General features: G+C 51.2%; 1 protein-coding gene across 7 annotated transcripts in view; it reads right to left on the reverse strand.

The window, feature by feature from the left end:
* The window catches only part of GAS7 (growth arrest specific 7), a 194,070-nt gene that overhangs the window by 37,661 nt on the left and 129,717 nt on the right, over positions 1-26,692 (reverse strand). For 6 of the 7 annotated variants that reach the window (XM_032432012.1, XM_032432018.1, XM_032432015.1 and 3 more), the window contains 2 exons: positions 15,903-15,983; positions 1,446-1,531 (listed from right to left, as the gene is read on the reverse strand). In XM_032432012.1, coding sequence (XP_032287903.1) covers positions 1,446-1,531; positions 15,903-15,983 — 167 coding nt within the window. The remainder of the gene's footprint in view (positions 1-1,445; positions 1,532-15,902; positions 15,984-26,692) is intronic. The other variant, XM_032432014.1, reaches the window with a different exon arrangement.

The raw sequence follows: 26,692 nt of genomic DNA on the forward strand, positions 1-26,692 counted from the left end.
CAGCATCCCCAGCATCATCAGCATCCCCAGCATCCCCAGCATCATCAGCATCCCCAGGATCCCCAGCATCCCCACCATCCCCAGGATCCCCAGCATCCCCACCATCCCCAGGATCCCCAGCATCCCCAGCATCCCCAGGATCCCCAGCATCATCAGCATCATCAGCATCCCCAGCATCCCCAGCATCCCCAGCATCATCAGCATCCCCAGCATCCCCAGCATCCCTACCATCCCCAGCATCCCCAGGATCCCCAGCATCCCCAGCATCCCCAGGATCCCCACCATCATCAGCATCCCCAGCATCATTAAGCATCATCCGGGGACTGCTTGGAAACAGGACCTTAGGATCTTTCCTAGACCTCCTGAATCAGAATCTACATTTTAACAAAGGCCTGGGTGATGAGTGAGTCCATCAGAATGTAAGAAGTCTCGGCCCACACGGACGTCCGGATTCTTTTCCAGAGCACTCGCTGAACCGAACCTGAGCCCGATGCTCAGCCTCCTAAGACAACTTCATGAAGTTTCCAAAAAGGAATGCTCTTGCCTGCATTGAAGCTAAGTGTCACATTTTAGCCGACTGCAGCAACAGATCATGAGGCCTTTCTTTCTGGTGCACAGGACCCACTGCTGGGGGTGACAAGCAGCTACTCTCATCCTGAGCACCGGCAACTATCACGATCACCACCATCATCCCTGGGGCCTGGAAAGGGCTGATGGAGTCCGCAGCCCTCGTTAAGAACATCTCCTGGATATAACTGATGGATAGAATAAATAAGCCAATCCTCACCTCCTTAGACACAGTTTAACGCAACTCAAAACACCAAGGGGCTCGGCATTGAGGTCCAGACTGACCGCTCGGTATTCGTGTCACCTGCTTAAGCAGCCTGAGACTTGGTGGCCTCGCCTTTAAGACGGGAAAGGTAGACAGGTGTTTGTCCAGGTGTCAACGGACAGGATGAATGAGAAAACAGGATGGGAATGAATCTTAAACCATTCTCCCGTTTCTTCCCATCCCATCGAGGTCTCGCTGCTAGATTATTAAAAGTGAGAAAACATTTCACAGAATTCCGTTCTGGGTGAAGTCTGGGGCGGGGAAAGGGGGTGAGGAGAAGAATGAAAGTGGCCTGGCCCCATCCATATCCTTAAAGTGACAGAAACCGAGACGGTATTTATCAGGAATCCAGACGGCAGGATGGACCCCTCTGCCCCAACGATGGTTACAATCCACCACCATCACCCCACTCCAACCACCCTCAACTTCTAGAGAAAACCAACAAACCACAATCGCCCACTCTCTCCCAATCACGGCACACAGGAACGACCCAGATATACCAGCCACTTTCTACTTGGGGCACACCCGGGCTGTGGTCACCTGGACCCCCATGCGGTGCTGTCTTCACGGCACCTCCCTGGTGACCCCTACCTCCCGTAACATGACCCCTTACCTGGGAATCACCGGTGGATTTTCGGACACTCATGTGGGCAGTCTCGGGAGGGTGCGCTGGGGTCCCTGCCACGTGGTATCCATTCACTGCGGGAAAGAAACACTGCTCAGAGGCCACGCCAGGCACACACGGGCGACACCGACTGCCTGCAACCGCAGTCCCTTCCCCCACGTCACGGTCCGCCAGCCTCTGAGATGTCTCGCTTGGCCAGGACCATCTCCTGGGCTCTGACCAGGGTTCGCGGAGCTAGAGATGGGTCACAAGCATCTCTCTAATCCCCAGCTCCCAACTGTGCGACTCTTGGAGGACCGCGTTTCTTTCTGAACCAGAGACGGACGTGCTTCCATAATAGGAGGTGGGGTCACTGCAGTCCACAGCTGTCACTTGAAAATGCCACATCAGTTGTGGCCACTGGTGCTGACTCCACGGAGTCAGGTGGCCCCTCTGCCACCTGGTGGCATCTCCCCAGAGGAACGCCCCCACCCTCGCCCTCACAGCACTGTAATACTAGTATAGAATGGAAAGAGCACGGGGTTTACTGGTTTCTATGAAATTTGGCTTTGCCGATTAATAGCCGGGGGGATCACAGGCCATCCCTTTTGAGTCTCAGTTTTCCTAAAGTAAAAAAAAAAAAAAAAAAAAAAAAAAGGAAAAAAATTCAAGGCTGCAAAATTCTACCCCTGACACTCACTATGCTCCCAAGGTGTGCTGATCAACCTGCTCTCTTATGGGGGCGGTGGGGGGCAGGTGGGGGGCAGGGCGGGCTTGTAGCATTTCCGTTTCCACTGGGAAACTGCCAATTCAAAGCTCCCAACACGCCCACAGGCTCCTGATGCCACAAGTACCCACTGGGACCCGTGAGATCTCGGGACTGCTCCCTCGCGGACACGGTTACGTGAGCTTAGGGAGCAGTTTCTCCTCTGTGAGCCTCAGCTTCCAGATCTCTGAAATGGGGATAATCCTCCCCAGTCTCCAAACCTACTCGGTTGGCATGAAAATCCAATGGGGGCAGTACTTGCGAAAGGGAGCTTTGAGTCATGAAGTAATTCATGAAAAGGGGAGAAGGATAGATGGAGGGAGGGAAGACCACTGCTTCTGCTCCTTGAGCCCCAAGCCTGCGTGATCTCTAGTAGACACCAGGGAAGCATGCTTTCCGCATGCCCCAGGTTTGGAGGAATTGCTGCAACATATAGACTGCACAGGCCGAACCAGAGAAGATATACAAACTGAGGTCCAACGCTTGGTTCTTGTTGGGAGCACCTTGCAGTGTGGCAGGAAGCAAGGGGAGAGGTTGGCTGAAAGTCACTAACATCTACTGATCTGCTGGAGGCAGGCAATGGGGTGACGAAGCAATGGGGGTGATGAAGGCCATCCCACGCGGGAACCATTTTCATGCTGGGGGATGTCCCCCATTCTCTGCCATTTGCAGTGAAAAATGCAGCGCCCCCTGCGAGCAGAAACACAGACCCCCCCCTTAGCAGACCCCTCTGGGCAGCTGGGCTTCTCCCTGATCTGCGGGGCTTGCCTGACACCCTCGAAGTGGGTGGGCACAGACACAGGAAGGCGACAGGAAAACTGGGCACGTGGCTGGCCCCCAGTGCAGCTGGCTGGGGAAGCAACAACCACCAAGAAATTAACCCACATGACCAGTCACAGCCCTGGTCTGCACTCAGGCCCCTCGGCAGCCGGTTACATGCTAATACTATATCCATGAGCACGCTGGTGTAAGGGGAGCTGGGGGTGCGATTCAAAGAGCATCATGGAATGCTGAGGGGATCGAGGAGAAGTTCCTCAGGTCAGCATAAGCTATGCCAGGAAGGGCACTAGGCTGATGATAAATACAACCCATGATGAAGGCGTAGCATTTGAGAACCGTCATTTATCAAACAGCATAGCACTGAAATGGATAAAACACATATGCCGGAGAATCTAAAGACGACAGGAGAAAACCTTAGTTACACTGCTTTCAGTCAATGACTGAGTAGTAGAGAAAAGTGAGGATGTAGAATATCTCAGTAATTTCATTTAGAAGGCTGAATGAACTGGATACTAAACATCATGGGTTACAAACAAAGATAACATCTTTTTTTAAAAGATTTTATTTATTTATTTGAGAGAGAGAGAAAGATGAGTGGGAGGAGCGGCAGAGGGAGAAGGAGACTCACCGCTGAGCTGGGAGCCCGATGCGGGGCTCGATCCCAGGACCCCGAGATCATGACCCGAGCTGAAGGCAGACGCTTAACTGACTGAGCCACCCAGATGCCCAAGATAACATCTTTTGCCAACAAGCCACGGAACATTTTAAAAGGCCTGGGCATACTGAAGTCACAAATAAGGTGTTGCTAAATCGCAAAAGGCATAAAGAACACAGGCCACATTCTTTGACCAGAACGCAATAAAAGCAGGTACTAGTAATGAAAGAACAAATACACAAGATCCCTATCCCTCCAACAACCAAACACTTGGAAATTTCAGAAAATGCCCTCCTAATGTCAGGTCAAAGAATTTAAAAACCAGAATTACACAATATTTAGAAAATAATCAGGAAGAACATATCAAAACAGATGGGATAAGGCTTGAATTATATTTGGAGGAAAACCCATAGCCTCCATTATTCCATTACCAAGACCAAGGAAATACAAATAAATGGACTAAACATTCAAATTAAGAATTCAGAAAAACCTTTACAAGCCAGTAAAGTAAACCAAAGGAAAACATGAGAAGGGGATATAAATATGGCACTAGAAATGAACTGGTTAGGAAACAGGATGACATTCGCAACTCAGGCGAGTTCTCTTTGTGTGGGGGTGGCTTTCGGCGGGGGGATCACAACAATAAAAAAGCAGGTCAGCCCATCTAATCTGAGACTGAGAGACTGCATGAATGCTCAGAATGTAGAGTTAGAAAGAAAACATAAGCAGATCTCGTAAGAGTTTTTTTTTAATGCAAGCGCATAGGATTTATAACTACATGCTCATAAATACATAACCTTCCATAAGAATCAAATGATCAAAAACGGTTTCAAAGGACACTAGAAACACCAAAATGAGTAAAACCTTAGAAAAATGACCTCCCTCCAAAAGGCACTGGACCCAGACGGTTTTATGGGCAACTTCGCTTAAACGCTCAATAAAGAAATACCTAGACACAAACTATACCAAGAGTTTGGAAACGTGGTAAATTTCCCAGTTGATTATACAAAAATCAGCATTACCCCGATCCCAAAAATCTACCAAAGACCACAGAAGAACCGAACCACAGTTCCGTGTGACTACAAACACGAAATATGTCAATTCTTACCCAAGCAGGTCTTAGCTAGGAAGGAGTCACTACCTTTGATGATATTGGATCCCTGTACACCAGGGTTGTCCCCAGCCCCTTCCGACCCCCACCTCCTCCCCTCATGGCACCTAAAAGTGCACCCTCAGTACACTGCTGTCTGTCTTTGCTTCCAGCATCCCCCAGGCGCCCCGCCCGCCACATGAACGGTGGCCAGGAACTGGCAAATGCAGGGGCATTCTGCCCCTAATCCATTCTCTTGTTCTCACTTCAGTTCTGAGCTGTCAGCTGCTGGCTAATTACTTTCCATGTCAAAACAATTACTGGGAAAGAAAAAATAATTTCCCATCCAACCATTTCTCCCCACCCAGCAGCTCTCCCCTGCCTGGTCTTGCTGTGTTTCACTCTACCAGTCCCAGGCACACTCAGAAAAGCGATCGGTGGAGATCTGAAAAGTTATGGCTCACCCACAAGCGTCTCTGATTATTTCCAGTCCTCTCAGCTTACCAGGGGTTAGATGCAAAACAAGTAAGGCCAGAAGTGGGTGCTTTTGAAGCCTCCAGCCTCCAGGGGGTGGGAGTGGGATTAAAATAAAATTGGTCAAGGACTGCTCATAACCATAAGGAACATAATTCAGTCTGGAGATATTAAAAAAAAAAAAGTAAAATGCCAAATTCAGCTGTTTTTAAAATAAGAAAAAGGGAACAGAAAGCTCTTATGTAGTAACTTTCATAATTTCAAACACAAATATAAACACACACGCACACATTTCATTCCTCTTTGTGGGCAGTTAAACAGAGGGAGGGCTTGAGAGATGAGTCATGAGAGGAGGGGACAGGTATTTGGGTAGAAAGGGAAAGGAGGTCTTCAGGGGGCAGAGGGAGAGGATGTGAATAAAAACAGAAATGGAGCGTAGCAGGAATTGTCGAGAGAAGCCAAGCAACAGAGAAGAGCCAGCAACATCTGCTGCCCAGAATTCACACTCCCCTCTAGCTCCAGGCCCCCAACACAGAAAGCTCCAACCTCCATGCCCCACTGTCCACGTTTCTGTTCCCTAAAGGACCCCCAAGGGTAGACTTACTCTGTCAAACAAGAAAATCAGCCCTGGAGACAGCCCCCTTTTAGGTCTGGCCCAATCTCCCTTCTTTCTGGAATAAACACATAATTTCTTTCCTCAAACTGAAGAAACCCAGGAGCCCCAACAAGGCCTTGTTCCTGAACCCTCCCCCCACCATTCACATATTCAACACGGCAGAATGCAGAGTTTCCCCGGGCATGCGACACACGACACCAATTTGGCAGGATGTTCGTTCTAAGTGCAAAGCAGTGAAGGTAAAGGGTAGAGTCTTATGATACAAAGACTTTGGGACAGGTGCCCCCATTATTCAGATATAAATTACTTTATTGCAGGAGGCCTTTTTAAATACAGGCACACCTCAGAGATATTGCAGGTTGGGCTCCAGACCACCACAATAAAGCGAACGTCATAATAAGGAGAGTCAAATGAATGTTTTGATTTCTCAGTGCACATAAAAGTTATGTTTAAGCTACACTCTATTAAGTGTGCAATAACGTTATGTCTAAAAAAATGTACACACTTAATTTAAAAATGCTTTATAGCTTTAAAAAAACCATTAGCCATCATCTGAGCTTTCAGGGAGTCCTCATGTTTTTGCTGGTGGAGGGTCTTGCGTCAGTGTTGATGGCTACCAGATGCTCAGGTTGGTGGCTGCTGAAGGCTGGGGTGACCGGCAATTTCTTAAAATAAGACAACAGTGAAATTTGCTGCATCGATCGACTCTTCCTTTCACGAATGATTTCTCTGTAGCAGGCGATGCTGTTTGATAGCATTTGACGACCCACAGGAGAACTTCCTTCAAAATCGGAGTCGGTCCTCTCAAACCCTGCTGCTGCTTTATCAACGAAGTTCATGGAATATTCTCGACCCTTGTTTCAACAATCTTCACAGCATCCTGTAGATTCCATCTCAAGAAGCCACGTTCTTTCAACCGACAGAATGGGAGAAGATATTTGCAAATGACATATCAGATAAAGGGCTAGTATCCAAAATCTATAAAGAACTTATCAAACTCAACACCCAAAGAACAAAGAATCCAATCAAGAAATGGGCAGAAGACATGAACAGACATTTTTCCAAAGAAGACATCCAAATGGCCAACAGACATATGAAAAAGTGCTCAACACCGCTCGGCATCAGGGAAATCCAAATCAAAACCTCAATGAGATACCACCTCACACCAGTCAGAATGCCTAAAATTAACAAGTCAGGAAACGACAGATGTTGGCGGGGATGCGGAGAAAGGGGAACCCTCCTACACTGTTGGTGGGAATGCAAGCTGGTGCAGCCACTCTCAAAAACAGTATGGAGGTTCCTCAAAAAGTTGAAAATAGAGCTACCATACGATCCAGCAATTGCACTACTGGGTATTTACCCCAAAGATACAAATGTAGGGATCCGAAGGGGTATGTGCACCCCGATGTTTATAGCAGCAATGTCCGCAATAGCCAAACTGTGGAAAGAGCCAAGATGTCCATCAATAGATGAATGGATAAAGAAGATGTGGTATATATATATACATATATATATGTATATGTATATATACACACACACACACACACACACACACACACACACACACACACACCATGGAATATTATGCAGCCATCAAAAGGAATGAGATCTTGCCATTTGCAACGACGTGGATGGAACTGGAGGGTGTTATGCTGAGCGAAATAAGTCAATTAGAGAAAGACATGTATCATATGACCTCACTGATATGAGGCATTCTTAATCTCAGGAAACAAACTGAGGGTTGCTGGAGTGGGGGGTGGGGTGGGAGGGATCAGGTGGCTGGGTGATAGACACTGGGGAGGGTATGTTATATGGTGAGTGCTGTGAATTGTGCAAGACTGTTGAATCACAGATCTGTACCTCTGAAACAAATAATGCAATATATGTTAAGAAAAAAAAAAAAGAAGAAGAAGAAGATAGCAGGAGGGGAAGAATGAAGGGGGGTAAATCGGAGGGGGAGACGAACCATGAGAGACGATGGACTCTGAAAAACAAACTGAGGTTTCTAGAGGGGAGGGGGATGGGAGGATGGGTTAGCCTGGTGATGGGTATTAAAGAGGGCACGTTCTGCATGGAGCACTGGGTGTTATGCACGAACAATGAATCACGGAACACCACATCAAAACCTAATGATGTAATGTATGGTGATTAACATAACAATAAAAAAGAAAAAGAAAAAAAAGAAGCCACGTTCTTTGCTCATCCACAAGAAGCCACTCCTCATCCATTCAAGTTTGATCATGAGATCGCAGCGATTCAATCCCATTTCTTGGCTCCACCTGATTCTAGGTCTCCTGCTATTTCCACCACATCTGCAGTGACCTCCTCCACTCGAGTCTTGACCCCCCTCAGAGTCATTCCTTGAGGGTTGGAATTGACTGCCTCCAAACTCCTGTTTGTGTTGATATTTTGACCTCATGAATGTAGAAGGGAGAATCTTTTCCAGAAGGTTTTCAATTTCCTCTGCCCAGATCCATCAGAGGAATCACTATCTTTGGCAGCTAGAGCCTTACAAAATAGATTTCTCACATAATAAAACTTGAAGGTCAAAGTGACTCCTTGACCCATGGGCTGCAGATGATTGTCACGTTGGCAGGCAGGCAAACAACATGCATCTCACTACCCATCTCCACCAGAGCTCTGGGGAGACCAGGTGCATGGTCAATGAGCAGACATATTTTGAAAAGAATCCTTTTTTCTGAGCAGTAGGTCTCTACAGTTAACTATGTCAATAACAGATGTGCTGTCAAGCGGGCTTTGTTGTTCCATTGATAGAGCAAAGGCAGAGTAGACTTAGCATCATTCCGAAAGGCCCTGGGATTCTCAGAATGATAAATGAGCATTTGCTACAACTTGAAGTCACCAGCTGCATGAGCCCCTAGCAAGAGAGTCAGCCTGTCCTTTGAAGCTTTGAAGCCGGGCGTTGACTTCTTCTCTCCAGCTGTGAAAGTCCTAGATGGCGTCTTCTTCCAATAGAAGGCTATTTCATCTACACTGAAGATCTGTTGCTGAGTGTAGACACCTTCATTACTTAGCTCCATCTTCTGGAACTTACTGCAGCCTCTACATCAGCACTTGCTGCTTAACCTTGCACTTTTATGTCATGGAGAAGGCTTCTTTCCTTAAACCTCCTGAACCAACCTCTGCTAGCTTCAGACTTTTCTTCTGCGGCTTCCTCGCCTCTCTCGGCCTTCACAGAACTGATGAGCATTAGGGCTTGCTCTGGATTAGGTTTTTGGCTTAAGGGAACGTTGGGGCAGGTTTGGTCTTCTACCCAGACCACGGAGACTCTCTCCACATCAGCCTTCTTGCTGTCTCTCTTTCTTATCATTCGTGTGTTCACCGGAGTAGCAGTTTAATTTCCTTCAAGAATTTTTCCTCTGGGTTCACAACTTGGCTCACAAGCTTTGGCACAGAGGCCAAGCTTTTGGCTGATCTCGGCCTTCAACGTGTCTTCCTAAGTGTAACCATTTCTAGCTTTTGATTTCAAGTGAGAGACGCGTGACTCTTCCTTTTCCTGGAACACTTAGAGGCCACTGTAGGGTTATTAATTGGCCTCATTTCAATATTGTTGTGTCTCAGGGAATAGGAAGGCCGAGGAGAGGGAGAGATGGAATGGCCTGTCACTTGGGTAGTCAGAACACACACATTTATCAGTGAAGTTCATAGTCCTATAGGCACATGGCTTGTGGTTGTCCCAACACCATTACAACAGTAACATCAAAGATCACCGATCACAAAGCAAGTCACCATAATAAATATAATTAGAAAGAAAAAGCTTGAAACATCGAGAGTATGATCAAAATGTGACACAGAGACGCGAAGTGAGTAAACGTTGTTGGAAACGTGGCGCTGACATTCTTGCTCGATGCGGGGTTACCACAAACCTTCCGTCCACAGAAAACCCAACATCTGTGAAGCCCTATAAAATGAGTATTCCCATATGCTGATGTGCTCGGTGAACCTCAAACAAGGCAACAGTGTGTGTGGTATTCCCACACTTACACGGACGCAGAACCCATTTGAGGCAGAAAAGCAAGGATACCACAGAACCCATTTTGGGAACAGCTGTTCTGTAAGAAGGCGGGTTTTGAAGTCAGGTGAACCAAGGCACACTTGGGGTCAGCGTTGTGCTCAGCACCTCGGAAGGTACTATGGGCACAATTCCTACCTCACACCCTCACCACACCCCGTGTGATCAAGGAAGTTTGCGTCTACCCACTCACTCTGTTTGGGGGGAGCAGTGTTACATTAGAATCTTCCGGTCTGGAAACATCTGTCTGGCCATCTGGTTTTCACGGTCTTCCCTGACTGTCTAAACTATAAACTGGATTCCCCAAAACAGAACCCACAATACATCTGCCCATGTGGTTGTACATGGTTCCAAGCCTGTGGCTACTGTCCACGGCATCGATGTTAAATAGGCTTCGGTAAGGTCCTCGGGGGCCTCAGCTGACGAGACGCAGTAAGGAACACACAAGTCCCCTTCCAGTGGGAGGTGTCCTGTGATCTGGAAGCAGGCCCTTCACCTAAGGATGATCCCTCAGTGGGCTCAAGCCCTCAGGCCGGGCAAAGCCAGAATGTGAACCCAGGTTTCCTGATAACTCCCACTCCCTCACCAGCAGGATGACTCAGAAAGCGATGGATTTCCTCCAGCCTTTAAGAAACACACAAACGAACGCTCAATGCACATCCCAGTCCCGGAAGCTCAGAAAGGAATTCACTCTCCACACCTGCCCCAGCTGATAATTGAGCCACTAGGCAGAGGTAGCTATTTAAATCCTAACCAATTACATTTATTTATTTATTTTAAAGATTTTTTTTTTCTAAAGATTTTATTTATTTGAGAGAGAGAGAGAGAACACAGAGAGAGACAGTGAGAGGGAGAAGCAGACTCCCCGCTGAGCAGAGAGCCCGATGCGGGGCTCGATCCCAGGACCCTGAGATCATGACCTGATCCAAAATGAAGAGTCGGATGCCTAACTGACTGAGCCACCCAGGAGCCCCTCTAAGCAATTAAATTTAAATAAAATATAAATGCCATGTGGTACCCAGGACTGGATCCCAGAACAGAAAGAGGACATTAGTGGAAAAACTGGTGACATCCGCATAAAATTTAATTAACGGTGACACACAATGTTCGTTTCTTACTTTTGACAAGCACACCCCAGTTATGTAGGATATTCACCGTCGGGGAAACTGAGGCGAGGGTATATAAGAACTCTCTGTACCGGCGTCATAATTCCTCTGTAAACCTAAAATCACTCCAAAATAAAAAAATATATGTATTAAATAAAGTAAAATTAAGTTAAGAATTCAGTTCCTCGGCTGCACTGGACACATTTCACGCGTCCATTAGCCATGTGCCTAATGTTACCACCGTGGACAGCGTAGATACGGCACATTTCTGTTATCCTAGAAAGTTCTACTGGACCACACTGCTCTGCAGTGTCCTTCGTTTTACCCAGTGACGCATCCACGAAACTCCCAGAAGCTTGTTTTTCACTCTGCCCATAAATCATTGCGTCTGTACTGCATATTAAACCAGCCCAAGGATCATTTTTAATATTCGTAGCAGTTACTGAATAGAGCCTTTGCTGTTCTGTTTGGGTTACGCGGACCTCACCCAGAAGACCTGGCGTGAAACGCCTCTAGTCAAGCTTATGGGATAAACACAGCTCCCGACGCTGGTGGTCTTAAAGGAGAAAGTGGAGGGAAAGTCCCCAGCCCAGTGCTGACCCTTAAGCAGCACCCAGCATTCAAAGAGTGGAATCCCCTTTGTGGGGGGCACTGGGCGTGTTCCCAGATCTCGCTCTCCAGCTGGTAACCTGGCTGGGCTATGCTTCCGACCTGCACTAAGAATTAAAAACAGCCACTGTCCACAGGTGGTTGTTCAAACCCTCTCCACAAGCTACAACTCAGGAGTAAAACAGCCCCGTGGACTTCTTCAGCCTTCTGCCTCCACGAAGGGGAGGCTGCCTGAGCTGACCTTGGCCGGGTTCCTTTGGGGCTCCTGCAGAGATTCTTCCTGACCTGCTTTTCCATGTTCTTCTTCAGAAACGACCATATGGGATGTTTGTGGTCAATGAATGAGGTGGAGTTTTCCATGCTGCTCTCACCCCCTACCCCCCCACCCCCAACCCCACCGTAATGCCCGTCGCTGCTTAACCAAGAGCAATCCTGACTCAGCCAAGTAGTGCCCGGCTGCTTCGAGAAGGCAGCATCTCATTAAGACAAGACACCTCCACTGCAAGTTGCTCTTACCCTCACTTCCAACCACCAAGCTCAGGATGAAATCCCACCACCTTCCTGTAGCTTGGGGAACCTGGCAGGTTCTGTCCCTGCTGACTGCTCTCCCCTCATCACCTACCACTCTCCCCCTCGCCCCCCACCCACCCTCCAGCCACAATGGCCATGCCAACGTCACTCCTGCCCCAGGGCCTTTGCACTGGCCGCTCCCTGGCCCAGAATACTTCACCACCGCCCTCCACACATACCCATCTGCTCTTCACTGGGGCCGTTCCTGACTCCCCAGTCCCACTCGGTCCGACTTTAATGCCTTGCAAGGACAATCTGACATATTTCACGTTTGCTTGTTTGCCCAAGTCCCCTGCTAGAATGTGGGTTCCTGGGAGCAGTTCCAAACACAGGTGTGGCTTGTCTGTGGTGCGATCCCAGGCACCGAAAACAGCATCCAGCATAGCCTTTGAAGGAAAGGCTTGAAACCCCACCACTGCTGCATTTGCAGAAGCCCGAGTACAACAAGAGGGGCTGAGATCGGGGGCTCGGAGCAGTCCCCAGGAGGGGAGTCGACAAGCCCAGGATCACGGGGTCGGGGGGGACGGTTAAGCTCCAGCAACCTCATGTCCCCGCCGAGTCTTTCAATCTCCTGAAAGCTGCCTGCAAAACTGAATGAGAGAGTATCTGGAAAAAACCTAGTGCTCCCCGTAGAGGGAACTGCCCATGTGCCTCCTATTTCATTCTCCAGAGAAGTTTTGTTCAAAAGCTAGAAAAGAAGATGTCAAAACATCACGGAGCTCCTACAGCCTCATGGATAAGGTTCCTTCCCTCCCATCCCCGAGCGTGGACACAGAGCGTGTCCGTGCCCTGGGGTGGAGAGAATCAAGAACCGTGATCCGCGGAGGGCTGGACAGGACCTGAGCCACGGCCTTTCTCCAGGCCCTCGCGCTGTGTAAATGGGCCAAACGAGGCCTGGCGAGAAGGCGCGGGGTGCCCGATGCCCGAGTCTGACCAGCCGTCATTTCTAAATCTCAATCTAAGAAGCCACGACCGGGAGAGGCACCCTGATGTTCAGTGCCATGGGGGAAGAAAACAAAGAGGACTCTCCTTGAATGAGGGGTACATGCTGACTGTGGGATGCATCTGACTTCCACAGAACCCACGAAAGGTGGGTCTCTGAGCCAGGGAACGAGGCTTCTGTGGATTATGTTGCTGCTTCTCATTTCGATGGGCCGTGTGGTCTGTCACCCGTCCCCTGAATGGTGCTGAACGGACGTACTGAGTCACCCCGGGACGGAGCTCCTCAACTCTGGCACTACCCCCACATGGGGCTGGATAACCCTTTGTGTGTGGGGGGGTATGCTGTCCGGGGCAATGCATCCCTGGCAAAATCACCCCCAGGGGTGAGAACCACCGCGCCAGGGGCAGGAAAACCTAACTAGTACGGACGGATGTTGCCGACCAACAAAAGGGCGCAAGGAAGCACCGAATCAAACAGGGTCTTCATCAGAATGCTGATGTGTCTGCTCCATCTCCCAAGGGCCAAAGGGTAGGCAGAACTTCCAACTGCACGAGGTTGCAAGGCCCTTTTTGGCAGAGAACTTGACAGACCTAGGTACCCGCGGACCTGGGAACAGGTGTCCCAGCCCCCCCGCGGCTGGGGGCAGAGGAGGGCAGGTCGGTGACCACAGGCTTGGTCCAACGCCTTGGCCCTCTTGACCATCCTCGTCAGTGGGTCTGACCCTCTCCGCCCATCTCCCCGCCCTTCTCAGCTCCCCTCAGAGCCCCAGCACCCAGCTCAGTGCTCCATGGACAGGCGTCCGGTTGTGCTGCTCAGGTGAAGGCGGGAACCTGTCCCACTAGCCCCGAACCAGCTCCTGCCAGCCCCCATTCTGGGGGGACGGCCCCCACACAGCACAGAGGGGACAGGCTGCTGCTGGGGAGGGACCGCACCAGGGAAAGCGGGCTTTGGGAGGTGACCCTACTGCCGCAAAGGGCGAGTTCCCCACCCAGCTCTCCCAGCCCCGCCAGCCCGGCGTACGTGGCAGGCTGCGACAGGCCGTGGCAGCTCATGCCTGACACCTGCACACGCCTCCCCCGGCCTTCGCAGACCAACCGCTCTGGCCCCAGACAAACAGCTGGGTTGTCTCCTTTCTGGTGTCTGGCTGGCCTGGAGCCAGCCGGGATAGAGGGCCACGCCTCGCTTCATTCATGCTGGCATCTCGATTGCTAAAAAGAACAAAAACAAAAACCCAAGGACGACAACAGGGAAGGCAGTGTGCCCAGAACGGCCTGTCGTCCGTACAACAGGTAGGAAGGCTGAATGGGCTCGGTTCTCGCGATGCAGGGCTCACCCCGTCCCTAGGGCATCACGAGCAAATGCCCCATTTCCCTCCCTCCCAAGAGGGTTCCTCTCTGTTTGAATTCTTTTTTTTTTTAATTTAAGTAAAAAAAATACACACACACACACACAAGATGTAAATAAAAACACTTAAAAAGCCTAGAACACCTGCTCGCCCCCTCTCCCGTGCCTTGGCTGATTGATTCTCCAGAGCTCTGTTTCTCTATTTTCCTACCATGTTGCTTTTTGAATTCTTCTGCTCTGGCAATTCTCATTTCCCAAAATCATATACTTGGATCATATAGCTTTATATTATACGGACCATATAATACACGTTGGGTTCTCAATGTATCAGCGGTAGAGAATGTCTAAAGACTCTTCTCGATGAAAGGCAGCCCACTCTCTGCACCCGAGACCCTTCCTCTGATCCAAGGGTTAAAAGCTGCTTGTCCTTCCTACGCCTATCTGCACACATGTGCTCATGCATTCACACTGCCCCTCACTCGGTCATCATTTTAGCTCTTCCCTTGGTCACCTGGGATGGGTTAGGTAAGCTCCGTAGACCTCCGATGACTTGGGGCCGCGTGAAGGTTGTGCAGGCCCTCACCGCCCTCCACGTAAGCTGCTGCTTCTCCCCTCCCCTCCCCACCCCTCCCCTCCCGTGTGCCTCCCCGCCTCAGTCTAGCTACACCAGGCCGCCAACATGCAAATTCCAGGCCGCCACCAGAACCACGATTTCCGGGCTCTGCTGCCCAGCTGATGCGTAAAGTCCGAAGACCAACAAATGGGGTTCACGCCCCCTGCGATTGTGGAGACATTCGTGAGTTCCCTCCACACTGAAGCCAGCCCGTGTCTGGGGACTGAGGATTCCACAGACGTCAGGGGGAGAGGAAGTGTCCACCCTCAGGGAGCGTGCAGTCTAGTGTGGGAGAGCCATAACCAACGGGGGGTGTGCTCTGAGGGCTGGGATCTGGACCGATGGGTGAGGGCTCTACATCAACCTGCCTCCTGGGGGCTCAGAATAAAACCCCCACCTAGGATAGGAATGTCGACCTCAACCACCTCCACTTGATTGCCTTTGCAGACGGAGAACTCACGCCCTGACAACAAATCCCAAGTGCCTTCTAGAGCATTCTACTCGAAAGCTGCCCCATAAAAATCTGCCTCCTTTGACTCTACTCTCTGATGCATTCCGGAACTGTGCAGAGCAGTTCTGCCCCCACTTTGGGTACCCACACCAGCAGACAGGTTATGGCCCTGAGGCCTCACCTCACCCGGCTGTCTTCCCTCCCTAAGCACCTGAAGGGAGTGAGGGTGAGCCATCAGGTTGCTGCCCACACTGCCAGGGAGAGCCCACCTTCCTGGTCCTCTAAACTGCTCCCTGCCTGGGTTTGGCCAGATCCCCAGCCTCGTTCCAGACCCCAGAACCCAGAGTCTTGGCCTTTCCAGGGAAGGTGGGTGTGTGGTCCCTCCCGGTCGCCCTGACGTAGAGAGTAGACAGTACCTGTTGGAGGAAGAGAGCTCCTGTGAGGGCCAGGGCTGGCTGGAATCCCAGGAGAACTGCCCGGACGTTCCCAGGTGGTCTCTGATCAAAGAAAGAAACACAATCACTTGGAGACGCTCATAGGGCAGAACCGGGAAACATAGAGACCTGGCCAGCCACCTCCATGCCCAACCCCCGGGAAGCAGGAGATGGCTTTCTGCCCCCACATCATCCCCCCCAACCCACGACTACACGGTTTTTCTTTACTGGGACCCTTCTCCATACAGCTGCGAGCAGGAGGAGGTGGCCTTGGGGCTGGGATCCTTGGAAACATCCCCCACCACCCCCTCCAATCCCCCAAGGCTGCCAACTCACACACCTCCACGTCTGTCCTGTGCCCTTGAACCCCCAGCTGCCACCTGGCCATTTCTCCCACGTGCCCACTGTCACCTGAAACCCCCAAGCCAGAGGAAGGAGCCCTGGCCTGGGGTCTATACAGAGACAAGGGGGGTGGGGGGCCCTCTGACAAATGGGGGTGATTTCCCAAGTCCTTCCCGGCTCTAGAGGCCCACGTCTTGTCTGAATTACAACCGCTGCATCAGACTGGCCGCTTCTCCCTCCCCAGATGCCCAGCCACACCGGCCAGCCAGGGAAAAAAAACTAATACCTGCAGCCGTGTGCTCGCCCCCGAACGCAGTATTAGCCATGTCATCCCCGCGAGCAGAGACTTCTCATAAAGTTATCCGGTGATAAAAACGATCCCTTTCTCACTCTATACAATTTGACAATGTAGAAAGACACAGAGAAAAGAGCTGCATCTGGGGCGCCGGGTGGCTCAGTCGGTTAAGTGTCTGCCTTCGGCTCAGGTCTTGGTCCCGGGGTCCTGAGATCGAGCCCCGCATCGGGCTCCTTGCTCAGCAGGGAGCCTGCTTCTCCCTCTCCCTCTCCCCCTGCTCGTGAGTGTGTGCTCTCGCTCTCTCTCTCACTCTCCCTCTCGCTCAAATAAATAAATAAAATCTTTAAAAGGGAGGAAGGAAGGAAGGAAGGAAGGGTAGCATCCATAGTCCCACAGCTCAGAAGTCCTCACTATCAACACTTCGGTATCTTCAGCGATATATTTTCGAGGCACGTATACATCTTTAAAATCAAACAAAATCATACTGTACTTTCTTTTCACGTATCGACTTTTTTATCTTTCGAAACCCCTTAAGGCGGCTGGAACGCACGTGGTTAGCACCCCTGAACAGTGGTGATCCTGGAGCCAGACCGCCTGGGTCAGAATCCCAGTTCTGCCTCTTCCCACCCGCGGAACCTCGGCCAAGCCACCTGTCTTCCTGCTCCCTTAGTTTCTTCCTCTGTAAGAGGGGATCGATAGGGGCGCCTGGGTGGCTCAGTCGTTAAGCGTCTGCCTTCGGCTCTGGTCATGATCCCAGGGTCCTGGGATCGAGCCCCGCATCGGGCTCCCTGCTCCGCGGGAAGCCTGCTTCTCCCTCTCCCACTCCCCCTGCTTGTGTTCCCTCTCTCGCTGTGTCCCTCTGTGTCCAATAAATAAAATCTTAAAAAAAAAAAAAAAAAAAAAAGAGATTGATAACGGTATCCACTCAAGACAATCACTGTATTTGTGCCAAACGCCTACATAAAGTTATTTTTAGTGAGTCCATTACGTGGACATAACATTATTTAATCTAAAATTCTATTACTAAAATCTCGATGGTCTCAGATACTCAGAAAACAAAAATAAGCACAACTTTTCAATGGCCTCTCTCAATTAGGACTCAAGAGAACTGGGTTCCTGCCTCAGCTCTGCCTGTCATCTGCTGTGCAGCCCTGGGCAACTCACACGGCGTCTCTGGTCCTCTGATTCTTCATCCGAAATGAAAGGGTTGGGCTCACTGGTCTTTTTGGACCCAACACTCTGGCCCTCCAGCTTTGATCGGTGGTCTTAGGACTCCAGGAGTGACCAGAAGAGCAGGCTCAGTGGCTTCTGGTGGGAGGAGGAACCGGCAGGCTCACCCCAGAGCCCTGCTCTCCCTACAGGTCACACACACACAGGGACAATCCTTCGCTGGCTCCTCCCCCACCCAGCACACAGAATAACGTCCAAACCTCATAGCCCCCGCATCTGTCCAGACTGCCCTCCCACTCACTTCACTCCAGCACATTTGCTGGTCTCAGAACATGTCTTTGCTATAGTCACTCCCTCGGCCCCACCACCATCCCTGGATGGCAGAATCTTATTCATTAGTCAAGCCTGAACCAAAAGGCCTCTTCCACCATGCAGCCTTCCCAGACTGCGTTTCTCCCCTGCTGCCAAATGCCCCAACTTTCTAGAGTCATGCCAGGATGTCTCCAGCTGCAGAGGCTCCCAGCTGAGTCCCTCTCGGGGCGCACTGCCTATGGCCAAAGGGAGCTAGCTGCCCAAGGCTCTGCCTGGGGTGGGGGACGGGGAGTGGTGCCCACCCAATAGCTGGTTAACACGGGGGTGGGGGGAGCGTAAAAAGCCCACCAATCCCCCTCTAGTCTTCAGGGACAAACAGCCCCGTTCTCCCTACACACGGGAAAGGTCCCCAGGGAAACGTTCACTCTGTGTTGCTGCCTCCACCCCTTTGGTGGCTGAGGCCACCGACCTGATTTCAAAGTTCTGCCCCATCGGAGCCTGGGACATTCGGCTGGGAGCAGGGCAGCAAACACCTGCGAGGTTGGCTCCCAGGTCAGCTGGGCTGCGGATACATGGGGTCTATGAGGGACCACCAGCTCTTCTCAGCCCAGATGAAACCGAATTCTATGTGCGCAGGAGCTGCACTCGTGGGTCTTAAGAAAAGACCACCACGGTGACTCCTGGCAGCAAATGGAGTAACCCCGGAGGGCCGCAGGGGGAGGTGACTCGCAGGATGCGAACAGTGGCGTGGCTCAGCTGCCCCTGTAGGGCCCCTTCACCTCCCCACTGTGCATCCTAATGACGGAGTAAGAGAGCCAGTGTGGCATCGTGCGCCCAGGGGGCTGCAGGACGAGGGTCCGAAATCACAGGGAGATGCAGGCTTGCAGTCAAGCAAGCACTGGCTGGCCGGGCTCACTTACAGGCCCCCCCCAGAAGCCGGAGCCCCTCCCTCCCACAAGAACCACAACTCTCAGGCCAAACTTCATCAGGGCAAGAAAACGGCCTGAAGGAGTCAGCCCAGCCCACCTCCTCATCCTGGCCAACCCCGGCCAACCCAAAACACAAGGCCAACCCAAAACACAGGGCCACTGCAAGCCTGAGGCAGGAAGGCAGCAGGGCCAGGCCGGGTGGACATCTGGAGCGAGCCACGGGGACTCTGGCTGAGTGACCTCCCAGCAGCAGGAAACATCACCCCAGATGACCATAGCACCCATGGGGAAGAAGCCATTTCTAGGCTTTTTCCAATAAAAGATTCCCTAATCTGTTTACAGCACGCCAGGCTCCCTGACCAAGCAAAGCTGAAACAGCAGCTTGGGGCCTGACGGACCCTGGGTTCTAACCCTGGGGTTTCAGGTGGTTCCAGAAACACCCAGACTCCTACTACGAGAGAGAGAGGCGTTACCAGGCATGCCCCAAAGGCTGGGGGGGGTGGGGGCGGCTTGGCGAGGTCAGAGCGGAAGTGAGACGTGTTCTTGGAGAGACTGCCCATCCAACTCAATCCACGAAAAACACACTTTCCCCCCAATGGCAACCCTAACTCGTTCGGACCTCTTCGACTAAAACCAGAAAAACCACACAGACACAGATCAACCGGCCCAGGGAGGTTGCTCTCCTAGCCATTGACACTCTGGGCCAGAGATTTCTAATTTCCCCATCAGTGGACGACAATGACTGCCATGGAGAATAAAACTCTCGGAGAAAGTATAGTGGAAAGGCGGACAGAGATGTAAGCCTGGGATTCAAAGCACAGACGGCCCCTCCTTAAAATAATAATGATCATGATAATAATGCTAATAATAAACCAGGAAGTGAGACAGCAGTTATCAACCGTTTACACCGTTACTTCTGGACTTTATTGCCCTTGTTAAGACTACATCTTGCTTACATTAGAAATAGCGGCTTCCAGTGGGAAAGCCACAGGGATCCCCTGGATCTCTGCCACTGGTCCTGGTGATTTGCCTTGGGCAATGTGTCAACCCTGCCCCTCCCTGTCCCGCTTTGACCCCCCACCCACCCACCACCTCCTACTCCCCGCCCTGCCCCCCCACGGACTCCCCGTTCTTGATTGGTCTGCATCCTTCGCTGTGTGGTGGCTCTCTGCTGCCCCCAGTGGCTACCAGGTGAAATTACCAGAGGTACCAGCTCAGGGAGAATTGGGCCCTTTTGGGTCCCGGCTCTGAGATTCCTCTGAGATTCCTGCAGTCCCTTCCTCCTTACCTGCTAAAAAAGATTCTTCCTTCTTAATCTTTCTAATTGTGCCTCTTCTCTCTCTCCTCTCCGCTACTTCCTGTCTCTTCCTTTCCCTTGTTTGGGGGTGGCCCCAACTGTGGCTTCTCTCCTACCCCCCGCCCCCCTATTTTCCTCACCGGGAGGGGCTGCTAGGCTGTGCTCAGGTTTTCCTAGCCCGATAGCAGCCCTGCTGCTCCCTTCTCCAGCCCCCGCCCCTCCTGTCCTGGAAGCTAGTCCCCCCATCACCTGGGGCTGCCCTGCTCTCCTTGGCCACGTCCCGCACCCCAACCAGGAAGGCGGGTCCCAGGAGAATCAGGAGACACCCCCACCCCCTGTGCCTTGGTCCTGCATAGGCCTGCAGATGCAAATTCTGCAATCAGGCCGGCCTCCACCAAGGGAAGGTGCAGCACCCCACAGAGCCCAGGTCAGGGCCCAGAAGGTCCTGCTCATCTCTCCCTTGGGGAACTCGGCAGCAGACGCTCTGGTTTCCTCCCATATCCCAGTGTTTCCTCTGCCCCTAGGCTTTGCAATCACAGCAATTAGGGGTCTCTGGCGGCAGGACATTCCCAGCCCAGTCTTATAATTAAATGAAACCTGACCTCCAACCACAGATTCTCCGCAGGAAATGAACCACTGCTCTTTGAACATCCATTCCTGCCTGGTCTACCCCAAGCACCTCCACACTGGGCATCTCCTTCAGTGGTCCCCAAATCACTAAGAAATGGGTGCTATCATTTCCATTTCCTTTTAAGATCTTATCTATTTATTTGAGAGGGAGAGCATGAGCCGTGGGGAAGGGCAGAGGGAGAGGGAGAAGCAGGCTTCCTGCTGAGCAGGGAGCCCGACACGGGACTCGATCCCAGGACCCCGGGATTATGACCTGAGCCAAAGGCAGACGCTTCGCCGACTGAGCTACCCAGGCGCCCCCCATTTCCATTTTCTAAAGGAAGAAGCTGAGGCTTCGGTGAGAAGCTGAAAAGCTGTGACTCAATCTGTCAGCAGGGACCCACCCCCACCCCGTGCCAGCAACACCAACACCCCTGAGTTCTGTGCTGGGGCTCCATGAGCTGCCGCAAAACAGCACTGTTTTAGTCTATACACCACTCTCTGTGTGGGAATCATCCTCAAAATCACAAGTATTACTATATTAATTTCACATAAATATCAGAAATATTTATGACATGGTAAATATTTGATATAATGTAATAAATCCTATTATCAAATATTAACAGGGCTACACTTGAAGGCCTACTCTGCGTCTGGCAGTGTTCTGCGCCCTATGGACACTGCAAGAAATAGAACGGATCGAAGACCCTCCTCCCTCAGCTTACAGGCATGATGCAATTCTGTCTAGTTTGGAAATATCAACACATAAAATTTTCCACGAATGAAAATTTAAAAAATATCTGATGGGAGTGGAGAGAGGGAATCATGCCAGGAGAAAGGTAAATAAGTTAAGAAAAGCAGGTAAGGTTAGACCGAGGTACGTGCCAAAGAATAAAGTAGAGAAGGGGAATACAAAATAGTATTCGAAAGGGATGTAATTTTAGAAAGGGTGGCCGAGGAAGGCCTCCCCGAGAAAGGCACATCTGAGTCCAGTTCGGAAGAGATACTAAGTATCTCTTGCTGCATCGGAAATCACCCCAAACTCAGCAGCCTGAATGAACAGCATTTATGACGTCACACAGTTACAGCGGGTCAGAAATCCAGGAGGGGCTCAGTGGGGTGGTCCCGGCTCAGGCTCTCCCATGAGGTCACAGTCAGGGTCTTAGCTGGGGCTGCATCTCAATCTGAAGGCTTGAGTGGGGCTGAAGGAGCCATTTCCAAGACGCCTCACTCACATGGATGCGGGCAGGGGCCAAAGTTCCTCGCCACGGGGCGGCTCACGCCGTGGCACTGACATCCCCCCCAAAATGTGTGCGCCGACAGAACAGGGGGAAGCCACGATGCCTTTTATCAGCCCGCCTTAGGAGTGTCTCTCCATCGCAAGTGCCAGATCACACAGCCCAGTGCTGATAGAACGTGGGAGGGATCTCTCACCGTGGGGTCCTGGACCGGCAGCACCAGCATCACTAGAAATGGAAGTCCTCGGGAATCAGCCGCTCTGGGGGTGCGGCCCAGCGATGTGTGGGGCAGCCACTGCAGGGTCTGAAGCAGAGAAGCGGCAGGATCCAATGGTGGCCACTGTACCAGGCCCTGCGTCTGAGCAGGCTTCCTGCACTCAGCCACCATGCGTCCCCGAGGCACGTCTCGTGCCCTAGATGCGTCATCTGTGAATGCTGCCTCTCCCGTCCACCCTGTCAGTCCTCCAGAGATGGAGACAAGCTTGGGCCCTTCAAGAGCTCCCTCCAGAAGGAGTGGCAGGACTGGGGAGCGTGGCCTGAGTGGGGCAGGGTCCGTCCAGGTGAGGATGGCACCACCACCACCACTACTGAGAGCTGGGACACCGGTGGGATCCAGGGATGTCTCACCCAGGAAGGCTCAGGGAAGGGGGTACCCAGGTGATGAGCCTTGCCCCTGCCCTCAGCTCTAGAACCAGATCCCTCCATGTTGGTTTCAGACCCCGTGGGCTGAGAGAGACAATTCCTGAACCGTGAAGTGACACCCAGGATGGACAGCTTGACGGAAGAGATTCTCGCTTGGGAAGCTTTATGTGGATCCACCTCCCATGGCGGGGGGGGGGGTTCCGTTACCACCCCCAGGCCTGTTCACACAGCTCGGATCCCCAGCGGCAGGGACAGAGCAGGGAGCCTCTCAGCAAACAGGGACACAGGCTATTTGCAAACAGCCATCTACAGGCCGTCAGCAGCAGAACTACGTTCTGTGGGCTCCCCTAGGTCTGATCTACCAGCAGGAGGGCTACTGAGCCTGGGCGACACCTCTACTTTCAGGCAGCATGGAAGACTTCACCGTGGTCGCTGGACCCCAGGGTCTGCATCCCGAGCTCCAGTCAGAACTGCAAGGCAGGAGTCAAGCCTGGGGGCATGGGAGCAGAGGTGGGGATGTGCTACCTAATAGCCCCCAATTCCCAAGGTCTAAGAGTCACGGGCAGCACACACATAACCCTGACAGCCCCCAGACTGCCCCCCACCCCACCCCAAGCACTGAGAGCCCTCCTGCTCTGAGGAAGGGGTGACACCAGTACTCTGCTGTTCTGGAAAGAGAAAGAACTGGATTGCACACCTGTCCCAGGTGCTTGAAACACCCCTCAGCCCAGAGCTGCTGTTATGTGCCTAGAAGCTCAGGAATTGGTGTCAGAGACCCCGAAATCCCAAGTCCACCCCTTAGAACACATCCCCCAAAGGGAGAGGGAGGGAAGGGCCCCTCTCTGGCGCTGCGGGGGAAGAGGGTCCTAGAATGCCTTCTTTAGCATTTCTGAGCTGTAGGGGTGTCCCTCAGTTAACCGGGAAACATCACTCGTGGTGGTCTACCAGCAGTTCCAAGGATCCTTTCAGCAAGCCTGAGATCCAGGCAGGGCACGGATCTTTACGGCCGGTTCACAGAGGCTGGTGATACCAATGGGATAAAGAGGTAGCCAAAGGCAGGACCAGCAGTGGCCAGAGGAATTCTAGTGGGGACATGGGGAGTGGAGCGCCTGGAACTCTCTGAGCCTGTCCTTCAAACCCTTTAGGATCCCTGGTGTACCAAGCTCCTTACACAGAGTACAGATCCAGGCCAACACACCAGGAATCCCTGAACTTGGGTTGAGGGGTAATGAGCATTGATCGCAACGTAGGAACAAGTGTCTTGTCATGAGCCACCAGGTGGTGGCTGCTCACGGATATTATGACCCCCCATCTTACGGGGGAGAAAATGTAGGTGGGTCCCAAGAAAGAGACTTTGTCAAAACCAAAGCCTGGACCCTCGGGATCCAGGACCTAAGCATAGGTACCTGCCAAAGCTCCGATCTTGTTTCCCAAACTTGGTTACTCATCAGGATCACTGGGACTACTTGGTAAAAATACAGATTCCCAGAGCTGGCTCCTGAAGACTCTGGGGCTGTGTCAAATCAATGCACCCCTGTCTCCCGGGTACCGCGTACAGTAAGCAGTGGGTGTTTGATGAATGAATGCTGACTCGGGTCAAAGTAAGGCCGTGAGAACTGAGTTTGGTTAGGTTATATGGCCAAGGGCTGCTTTTTAAAAATGAGTGTGTGCACGTAGATAAAAAGAAAAACAGACTGATGGAAAGACAGACCAGAGAGAAGAGACAGAGCACGGAGTCCCTTCACATAGCATGAATTACAAATTACACGAGCAGTCCAATCTAAAAGGCAACATATACGGGTGCTTTAAAGAAATGCATTTACAAATAACCAAGAGGAAAAGATGTTCATTCTCCCTCAAAGTTGGAGGAACCCAACCTAAGATGACAAGACGCTATTTTCTTACTCACTGGACGTATAACATCAGACTGATAACCCCTCATTACCTGGAAGGATCTGGAAAAACAGGTTGGGGAATGTCTTGGAAAAGCAGCAGGAGATTGTGATCAAAATCCCACACAGACCCTTCGACCTAACGACAGTTTTGGGTGTGCAATGATGTAAGTGTAAAGAGGTGGTTGGGGGCATCTTTTGTTAGAGGGGGGAATCTCCAGAGAAACGCTGTAAATGCCCAGGGGGCACACGCTGTGTTGGCAGGATGGCATTCCACTGGGGATCTGGGAGTGCTGATGTGGAGGGCATGTCCAACACACACTGCTAAGTCATCAGTGTACAAAAGGTTCTCAGATGCATTTTAGAAAGTGCGTTAAGTCAAATGTAGGTGCACAGAAAATCACCGGAAGAATACACAAGAAGCATCTGATGCTGGTTCTTAAAAATCAAAGTGGGGCACCCGGGTGGCTCAGTCGGTGAAACGTCTGACTCTTGGTTTCAGCTCAGGTCATGATCTCAGGGTCCTGGGATCGAGCCCTGCATAGGGCTCTGCACTCAGTGGGGAGTCCGCTTGAGATCCTCCCTCTCCCTCTGCCCCTCCCCCAGCTCGAGCTCGCTCACTCTCTCTAAAATAAATAAATAAAAGTCAAACCAAAGGAAGATGACTATATTGTTACAGCATACTCCATTTGAATGCTTTACCAAGTACACGATAATTTCCCACGAAAGAGAGACAACACTGTGTCATGTTGGTGCAGGAATAAACTCAAAGACAAATAGGAAAAGAAAAACAAGGAACAGACCCGAGCAGACAGGTTAGCGTATGGTCAAGCGGGGCTTTTCAGGGCAACAGTGAAAGGCTGAACCAGTGAATAAATGCTGGGAGAACATGAGGCCAACGATCTGAAAAATATTAAAGTCGATCCATTCCTCACACATTTTCTGAATTTCAGTTTTTTCTGGCTTAAAAATTGTAAAGGGGGATAAAACAGTCCACGAGAGTACTAGAAGCACATATTTCCCTCTTTTCGCTGGCAAAGGCCTTTCTAAGTGTGACCTCAAAAGGGAGGAATCAAAAAAGCTAAAGACTGACTAGACTCTATAAAAAATGACCATCAGAATCCTAAAACGTCATTTTTCAATAAAGATTTTATTTATTAGACAGAGAGAGACACAGTGAGAGAGGGAACACAAGCAGGGGGAGTGGCAGAGGGAGAAGCAGGCTTCCCGCCGAGCAGGGAGCCCGATGTGGGGCTCGATCCCAGGACCCTAGGACCATGACCTGAACTGAAGGCAGACGCTTAACGACTGAGCCACCCAGGCGCCCCTTAAAACATCATTTTTAAAAAACAGAACTACTTGTTACATCTAATCGAGACCCTTCTCTAAGAAGGATCCAAACGCCAGAGTTCTTTCTTGCAGACCCACATCTGGAGCGTGCTTACTTGGCCCCTACTGGTTTGCACCAGCGAGTGAGGCACAGAGCAGGACTTGGAAGGACATCATCGACCGTCAGAGGCCAGTTTCTGCTAAATAGCTGCTAAAGAAAAAAAGCAAGTCTGCGGAGAAAAAGAGGTATGAACTAAACAGAGAAACAAGTGGGCTTAAGACATCACGAGGTCCCAGAAACCGGACCAACAGCTCAGCACCTGATTTTTGTCCTTTAGCGGGGGCTTCTATGAGATGCCCTATAGCCTTCTAATAAATACCCCTTTTTCCCCCACTAGGTAGTTTGAGTAGGCTTCTGTTTCTGCCCACACATAACCACCAAACTGCATTGCCCCATAAACAGCCAACACCAGCCCTGTGGCCTTTAGGTCCTGGAATCTTCTTCTGGAATATTCTGTGACCTGGAATATTCTTCTGGAATGTTCTTCTGTGACCTGGAATATTCTTCTGTGACCATGCTGAATGGTGGCTTCTTAACATACCCCAAGGAGGACTCCCATAAGCTCTCCATGGAAAAATCACACCACTCAACTGTCCAGAAGCTTCTCTTCCCACTATGTGGTACCTTCCACTCACACACTTTTGGGATCTGTTTCC

The sequence above is a fragment of the Phoca vitulina genome, unplaced genomic scaffold (assembly GCF_004348235.1).
Source record: "Phoca vitulina isolate PV1807 unplaced genomic scaffold, GSC_HSeal_1.0 scaffold47, whole genome shotgun sequence".
NCBI classification, from domain to species: Eukaryota; Metazoa; Chordata; class Mammalia; order Carnivora; family Phocidae; genus Phoca; species Phoca vitulina.